The sequence below is a fragment of the Balaenoptera borealis genome (genome assembly GCF_965194805.1).
Source record: "Balaenoptera borealis genome assembly, chromosome: 5".
Classification (NCBI taxonomy): Eukaryota; Metazoa; Chordata; class Mammalia; order Artiodactyla; family Balaenopteridae; genus Balaenoptera; species Balaenoptera borealis.
Window position 1 is genome coordinate 72,020,628 of NC_138862.1, and position 8,784 is coordinate 72,029,411.

General features: G+C 41.6%; 1 protein-coding gene across 6 annotated transcripts in view; it reads right to left on the reverse strand.

The window, feature by feature from the left end:
• Nucleotides 1–8,378, reverse strand: part of PCYT1A (phosphate cytidylyltransferase 1A, choline) — a 44,759-nt gene extending 36,381 nt beyond the window's left edge. Inside the window, exons 1-3 of one of the 6 annotated variants that reach the window (XM_082393312.1) lie at nucleotides 7,978–8,059; nucleotides 5,724–5,749; nucleotides 5,204–5,258 (exon numbers count right to left, since the gene is read on the reverse strand). Coding sequence is in view for 1 of the 6 variants with exons in the window: in XM_082393310.1 (XP_082249436.1) it covers nucleotides 7,978–8,193 (216 nt within the window). In the remaining 5 variants the exon portion in view is untranslated. Of the gene's footprint in view, nucleotides 1–5,203; nucleotides 5,702–5,723; nucleotides 5,750–7,966 lie in introns of those variants that run through there. The other 5 variants (XM_082393314.1, XM_082393310.1, XM_082393311.1 and 2 more) reach the window with 5 other exon arrangements.
• Between the last annotated feature and the right edge of the window lie 406 nt (nucleotides 8,379–8,784).

Genomic DNA, 8,784 nt, shown 5'->3' on the forward strand with positions numbered 1-8,784 from the left:
TCCCCTGCATTGGCAGGCAGACTCCCAAACACTGCGCCACCAGGGAAGCCCTATATTTTTTTTAATTAATTAATTTTTTTGGCTGTGTTGGGTCTTCGTTGCTGCGTGCGGGCTTTCTCTTTGTTGTGGTGCACGGGCTTCTTTTTGCGGTGGCTTCTCTTTGTTGCGGAGCACAGGCTCTAGGCGCACGGGCTTCAGTAGCTGTGGCATGCGGGCTCAGTAGTTGTGGCGCTCGGGCTTAGCTGCTCTGCGGCATGTGGGATCTTCCCGGACCAGGGCTCAAACCCGTATCCCCTGCATTGGCAGGCGGATTCTCAACCACTGTGCCACCAGGGAAGTCCCTTATACTATACTTTAAACTGAACATTACACATCAGACTTAAACTGAAGTCTTAAGATCCTCTGGATTTAGAACAAACACATATAATACTTTTTGTTTTATAATGCAAAACACTTCTATATCTTCTCCACTTTCTTAGAAGATGGAAAACACCAAGATCACAGTCATTCCATAATAGTGACCCTAAAAGAATTCAGAAATTATAAAGAGATTAACCCTCACACCTTTCCTCTAGAACTATTACTAATTTTTAAACTTTGACTTTATAGGTCTCTCAAGTTTTTCATTTTTCACTGGCTCTCTTAGACCATTCCCATGTTCCTCACATCTACTAACTTATACACTATGAAAGTATATATAAAACTTTAATAATTAGTGCCTAAACTGATGAAAAAAATTACCCCCAGCTTCCCTAAAGTTCCAATAGATGTCTGCTAGGACACATCAAATTTGCTACTGAGAAAAGGTATGTGGGAGGATGAGGGCACACTGAGGGTAGCAAATATATGTTCGCTTTTTAGTTCATTATACTGAGACTTAGCTTGACCTAAAATCACACCACCTTTACAATACTCACAATTGCCCAATAACCACTGAATACCTCCAACAATGAGGAACAATACTTCCCAACTCTCCATTTATGATAACTGCCCCTTTGCAATCAACCAATACTATTCAAGTAAAAGTGAGTGATGACCCTGGAAAAGGAGGAGACTTTAAATATCTACATTCCAGAGGGAACACACACACACACAAACACAGACTGCCTTAATATCTGTTTGTCCAGTGGGTGATAGGGTTGGGAAAAGATGACACCTCCTCAGAGCCAATACGGTACAAGATCAAAACGGGGATGGGGAGCAGGAGATTGCCCAATGATTTGCAGGCGGAGCCTGGCTTCCAGCCATAGCACCCACATTAACTAAGCTGGGATGAGTCAAAATGAAAGCAGTTGGAGACAGAATACACAGCCTCACTTATGAGCCCATTAGGGTGGGCCAAAACTTGCTATTTCCTTAGCAGTTTATCCTCCCCAAAAGTTTCTATGTCAAAAGAAGCTATAACAAAAGAGAACAAGGGAGCTGGCAGCCAGAATGCAGCATTTGTAAGGCCTGATCTTTCCAACACTGCTACATATTCAGTCCTGAGATAAGTCACCTTATTTTAGTCACTCAAATTCCCCATTCAAGCACAGATTCTAAATATGGACATAAATACCCACACCACCACCATCACTACCATAACCCTGCCTATTAAGTGCCTTAGTGTCTCCAAACTGCTTTCAAGATACAGAATGTGGTATCTGTTCCTGTGATTTTTACCCAGATTCACAAAATCTGGCTCCATTTCTGCTGACTCACCTCCCAGTACACACTGCTTGCCTTGTTCTTTAATGTTCCAATAGATGCCTGCTTGGGATTAACTTTGCTATTAAGGAAGTACACAGAAGAAGTAGAAATGTGTGTCAGCAGGGAGGGGTGGCAGGGAGGAGATACTGAGGATAAATCTAATCAAGTGTTTTTCCAACGTGAATATCTTGAAGGAGACAAAATCTGGGTGCTGGTATGCATATGCTTGTATTTTAAAGATGAAAGTCTCCAACAAGTGCAGTTTTAGAAACTCCCACCCAATCCCCTCTATTCTACTTCCTTATTGTTGGTAGATTTAGTAAGCACCCCAGGGTGAAAGAGGAGGTGGACTCTGCTTCCTAAGCTATGCAACAACCTAAAGAGTAGAAGTTGCAATCATGTATACTCTTAAACCTAATTCAAATTTGACTGATTACTACAGGGAACTATCTGTAAAAAGAGGAAACATGAATTTTTCCTTTGCATTCTATTCCTGCTTCCCTGTCTCTGGGCCTACAATTATCTTCCTCAGTAAGACCCTATGCTCAGTAATTTTCTACTGGCATACCAATGTCCAGTTCCAAAGCTGAGTGAGCAAGCATACTTTGTACTTGGGATCTTTATCTGCTTCTACCTTTGTGGAGCTTAATAAAGTAGTGCTCTAAGAGGCAAGCTCTGTGAACTCCTAGGTTACAGTGAATCAAATACTGTTGGCATTAATCATGTCATCTGCTGTACATTCAGGCCTTCCCACAGATAACAGTGCAGTCACATCACCCCTTGTGTAAAGACCTTTGAAGCTTGAGGGAGGATATGTCTAACCCATAGTGGGGACGAGGGACTGGATTCAAGAACCAGCAGAACTCCTAGAGCAGCTCACAAGCCAAAAATGGCCCACTGCCTGTTTCTGTAATTAAGGTTTTACTGGAACACAGCCACGCTCATTCACTGATGAATGAATGAAAAGTGGTCTATGGCCACTTTTGTGCTACAACTGCAGAGTTGAGTAGTTGCAACAGAGACTGTATGACCTGCAAAGCTGAATATTTATTATCTGGCCCTTTACCTAAAAAGTTTGCCAACTCTATTCTAGATGAAAACAGGATCAGTTTTATCAATAATTTGGTAGTGAATTCCAAATACCTAGATTATGCAAACAGTTCTAAAGTGGAGGACAGTGCTAGCAATAGAACTATTTCAAGAAACTGTGCCATAACTTTCTGATACAGGATTTCTACAGTTTATGTCACTAACCTGTATATACCACCACACTGTATAGAATAAGTCAAAAGAGTGCCTGATTTGGGAAGTTCTAAATGTAAAAGTGATTTCACAACAGGATCTGCACGGATGATTAGTTTTAAATCAGAGCTCAATGTTATTCCTCAATATTTGGGACCTGTAAATTGCCACATCTAAGATCTTAGCTCTGAACTTGATCTCTTCCCTCTAATTTCTCCAGAGAAACCCTTATTCAACAAACACTGAGTGGGCACTTACTCTGTGCCAGACCCTGGGTTAGTCCTGGACCAAAATAGAGTTTCTTCTTGGGCCTGACCACACAGTAGGATATTTCAGGAAAGAGATTATCCTAAAAACCACAAGGGACACTTGAAATAGTTCTTACAGTTGAATGATTTTGCTCTGCCACTATTCTACTAGAAGAATCAGTGAGTAGACCCAGTGTTAAGATTTTGCTCTTCCTAGAGTGGGTTATGGAACTTATATCTCTAAGGCAGGGTCTACGACAGATTCAGGGAGTCTCGGATTTGGACCAAAAAAATTATATCTTTATTTTCACTAGCCTCTGGCAAATTCACCATTCCTTCAATTATGAACGTAAGCCACAATAGTAATAGTACACTTAGTAGAATAGACTTTGTCACCAATAGAAATCATAGATATTTTCATATAATATCACATTTGTTACAAATACCTTGAAATACTGTTTAAACACACGATCATTTAAAAATTATCAGAGCTATAAGACCCACTGATAGACAGTAAACTTTATTTACTATGTTAATAAAAACTACCTGTGCTATATCACACATTTTAAAAATATTTTGATAACTATATTTCAATATAATTTGTTTCCTTTATAATTCTATGTATTTTTTTGCAATAAAAACATTATTCCAAAAAAGGAGTCAACAAGGTTTCACCATATTGACAAAGGGGTCCACGGCACAGAAAAGATTAAGACCTAGGGGCCAAAAAATAAACAAACAAACATAATCACATCTGAGGTAATTCTATGTAGATAAAAACACTACCGTTTTCTGTTAAGTGCCATACACTCATTTTGTTCTCTAATATAAAGCAAAGAGTATAAGTCATTATTTTTAGCAGCCCTCACTTCAGACTGGTTTGCAAATAGTTGTGAACGTGATATATAACAGCCTAGCAGATCCATGGGTTCCCCTGGCAATCATTCTAGTCCAAACATAGAAAACTTCAAACTAACATAACTTTCAACAAGAGAGTTACCAAAAGACAGGGAGAAAAAAGACTGAAAAAAGACAACAAACAAACAAAAAACCAAAACACAACCCTGCTATATATCTATCTACTAATCTGGTTTGCAAACAGTAAAATACAGGCAATACAATTATTTATATTAATGAGATAATGTATGTAAACGAACCTAACACAGTGCCAAATATATACTAGAGACTCACTCTTTTTTCTTCTGGAATGGTGCCCTGGCATATACTGCAAAATAACGTACGTAAAAATGTATATTCCCTAAATTAACTGACTGAATTATAGAGGAAGGGAGTTAGGATTTAAATTTTGCCACAAATCATTCATAAACAATTGACAAAACAAATCATACTTCATACACGTGTCCAGGTACCCATTTGACAGGAATATTGTGAAAAGGGAACTTTAGGACTAGAAACAGAAAGGTTTAAGCTTAGGAAAGAGAAAGTGCTAGAAGTTACCCTCTGGGCATATAAGCAGGAGGGCTGAGCCCTGCTCTTACACTCTCCTCCCTATTGTTTTTTCTTTCTTTTTTTGTTTTTTAATTGGGGTATAGTTGTTTTACAATGTTGTGTTAGTTTCTACTGTACAGCAAAGTGAAGTAGAGTTCCCTGTGCTATACAGCAGGTTCTCATTAGTTATCTATTTTATACATATTAGTGTATATATATATGTCAATCCCAATCTCCCAATTCATCCCAGCCCCCCTCCCTTTCCCCCTTGGTGGAAGTCCATACATTTGTTCTCTACGTCTGTGTCTCTGTTTCTGCCTATTGTTTTCTAATGTGACTTATGTAGTGATAACGTAGGTAAAAGATGTAGAAGCAGCCACAATCTTGAGTAAAAAGGAACTCTCACAGTCCAGTGATGATTGGGAAGTACTCTGATTTCAGGGTTTCTCTAACTGAAAAAATTCCCCCCAAATCATGACTTTTAGAAAAATTTATTCTTTCCAATCTATTTTAGGGTAACACAAACGTTAGTGTAAGAGAGACCTATTTCTGTTTGATTCAGTAGGAGGAATTACCTCTATTAGTAGAAAAGCCAGAAGATCTGGCTTCAGATGAGAGTTACGCAAATATTTGGAAAGAAAAGCATAAGAAAATTACAATTATAACTAGATATTCTGTTCTTATTCATCATTAAAAATAATAGCAAATTATTACGCTTGCTTTTTCTATGAATATTTCATAAATTAACCCTCATGAGAGTTTATAACATGAAGAGGTTATTCAGCTCCCACAGGAAAATCATGAATGAGGTCAGGTGGTTTACAAACTCCATGAGATTGTACACTAAATTTGGTGCGTATGCATATATTTCAGATTATTAAAGGGCCATTTAACCAGAAGAACAGTTATCTCTGCCATAGAAAATCTAAAGCAAGAGAAAGCAATAATCCTTCCCAGAGACACAGAGTAAGTCAGTGTTAACATCAGATAAAGTAACCAGGGACTTCTGAATCCAAGGCTCTATCTGACTAGATCATTCTCCTTAAGGGATCACATATCCAAAGAGGAGATTCCCCAATAAAAATAAAACCTCACCTGTTTATGGGAGAAGAAATCATAGGCTGAGGAAGGAATAAAAGATCATTCTAATCAATCAGGCCATTATACTGGTTTTCAAAGGGAATTTGCAAAGCAGGGTAAGTCAGAAAGAATCATCTCATTCAGCAGACACAAATCACCCCAGAGGCAGTGCTGCAGTCCCCAAGTCTAAATGTCTTCCCTTCTGTGGTGAGTTACCTTTAAGCATTATATTCTGTTCTAGGAACAAATTCTTGAGTAGTTCCTTTTAGTTATGTTGAATGTAAGCCAAGTAAACATCTAATGTTCTAGAAAAAGCCATTTTTTAGCTAAACAAAGGCTATCCCTCACCATTCCCAACTCATTCCCATTCAAGAATCTTTCTGAACTCTCTTCCCCTATCACAAAATGTATGTGTGTGTAGAGGGTGGGGTGACTATTAGGCTATCAGATAAATACACTGTCTGGTAAGTTGAAATTGCCTCAAGCTTCTTCTATTAGACGTATTTTTTAAAACACTGGGTGACACAGTAAGTAGCACCTTCTACAAAGGGCTGTAAAAGAGGAGGAAGTAGTGAAACCCACTTTAATTCATTTCATCTGCATCACTAACAGCCCTCATGAAAGGGAATTAGTAGGAAATAAAACCAGAGCTAAAACATCATTTGAATTATCCACAGCATGGTATCATTCCCAGTATGCCAGTCTTGGCCTCCGGTGCACAAATCATTGAACTGGATAGCTAAAAACAGTAAAGCTTCTCCGCTGTGGCATTCTAGTCACCACTGTTGACCTTCCCAGATCATCCTGTCTTCTCCAAGATAATCATCTATCTGTTCACCACTGATTCCTGCACCAAATTCCATTCTCAACTAGTTTCTTTTTACTAGCAATTCTCTGTACCTGCAGAATCACTAAATACCAAGATTGAAAAGGACCCTGAAGGTTATATCTCCCTACTCCCACTTTATTTCTTGGCAGAATCTTTTCTGTCTCTATCTTCAGTTCCCTTTCTAAGCTTTGTTCCTACCCTCCTCAAAGCTTCCCCCTCCCTCAATGTCTATTCCTAGCAGTTTTTCCTATCACAAACCCCTATATCCTCACTGCCTTTATAAATATCACTGTCCCTATTTCAATATATACCTGTTGGTTCTCCTAACTGAGAACCTGAGTTTCAGTCCCCAGGCATAACTGGTCACTTCGATTCTATTTGGGAAGCCTTCTCCAGTTAAGTCAATCTGATAGAGCCTGTGCCCAAGCCCCAGATGCAGTCTTCCTAATTGCATCTTTGTACTTCCAAACAGTCCCCTAATCGTAGAATGGTCCCATTTTAGACCAGAAAGAAAACTCAGAAATAATCTGGTCCAATGTTTTTCCAACTTTTTTTTTACTACCTTTTAAGACACATGAAATCCATTTTACATCATAATCTCACACACACATAACTGAAAGACGTTTCATGAAATAATACTCTTACTCTGCGAACACACTGAAAATTTCTAGTCTATTCCTTTTTTTTTTTTTTTTTTAATTTCAGGTTCCATCCACTAAATAGACTTCACAACCCAATCATCGGATGGAAGCCACAGTTTAGGAAACATTAATCTAGCCCAAACTTCCCATTCACCGAGGAAGAAACTGTAGCTCAGTGGTGAGGTGAGCTTCCCAGCCACAAGAAGGTTGTCCATAAAATTAAACTCGGGTCTGCCTGATAAGTCCCAAACTAGTGTTTCCCACTAAGACCTTCTCCACCCAGTCACCACACCCCGTACCCAAACACCATGCTACTGTACCCTGTCCAGTCACTGATCCCACCCTCTTCTCCAGCTCAGCCCCTCAAAGTTACTGCTCGTTGGTCGGAATCCCCCTGCAGCCGCCGCTTCATGTTCCCTTAGGTCAGAGTCCCCTCACAGTTACTATCCATCGATCGGTCTCCTCCGAGTCGTTGGTCCTTGGTCACAGTTCCCTGCTGTCACTGCTTCATACTTCCTCGGTCATAGTTCCCTCGCAGCCTCTGCCTCGTGTTCTCCGAGGTCAGAGTCCCTCAGCTTTCACTGCTGCTGGGTCGCAGACCCCTCGCGCGCAGCTGAGTCTCAGTCACAGTCCCCTCGTTGTCAGTGCCCCTGGGTCACAGTAGCCTTGCAGCCCCAGCCTCACACTCCCCTCGCTGTCACTGACCCACTCTTCTTTCAGTCAGTCTCCCCGCGGTCCCAGCGCCACAGTTTCTCCTCTCAAATAGAGCCGCAAGGATAGGCACACACCGAGTCCTCACCTGCAGCTCACACTCCCCCGGTCCCTGTCCCGTCGAATTTCTCCTGGGCGCCGCGTCACGGACAAGGGAAGTTGAGGGGGTTGCGGGGAGACGCCCGGGAAAGGCAGCTGACGGAACCGTGGGCCGGAAGTCCCGCCTACTGCCCGCCCACTTGTCACTCCGACCACGACTTCTCCCGGAAAACCACGACCCCTGACACAGTAGTTCCGCCTCCATAGAGGCCCCGGGGACGGAGTGACTGAACCGAAATCCCCAGAGACAGAAGACAAAATGGCAAAGGGTCAGTCTCCATGCGGAACTAGAGTATGCGGTGAAGATACGTATGTATCTTGTAATGAGACACGCTGTGACTTGTCACTCGTGCTCACTGGCAGTCCTTCAAGAAGCGTTAACGCGGTGGCTCCTCTTTTGCCCAGCTCCGGGCTCGGTCCCTTCCAGGCGGACCTGTCTTGGTCCTTCCTATTCTACCCCGGCGCCTGGCGTGGTGCCAGGCACTCGTACCAGCACATTGACAATGCAGATGGCCGCGACGCCTTCCACCCTTGACATTCCGTACCTCCACCCCATGGTCTGCGGCTGCTTCACACAGCGCCACCTTTTCCCTACTTGGTGATGTAAAGAGAATTCCAACCAAGTCCTGTGAAAAGCCCTCTTTCTTCCTGTTATTTCTAACCCAGGTTGGCTCAACAAAATGTGATTCCTAGGAATAAACTGGGGGCTAGCTGAACAGGAACGGATTCAAGGGAGGCCACTGGTAGGAAATCACATGGCAGGGTGTCTGGTGAAGAGAAACTTTTTCCTTTGCTA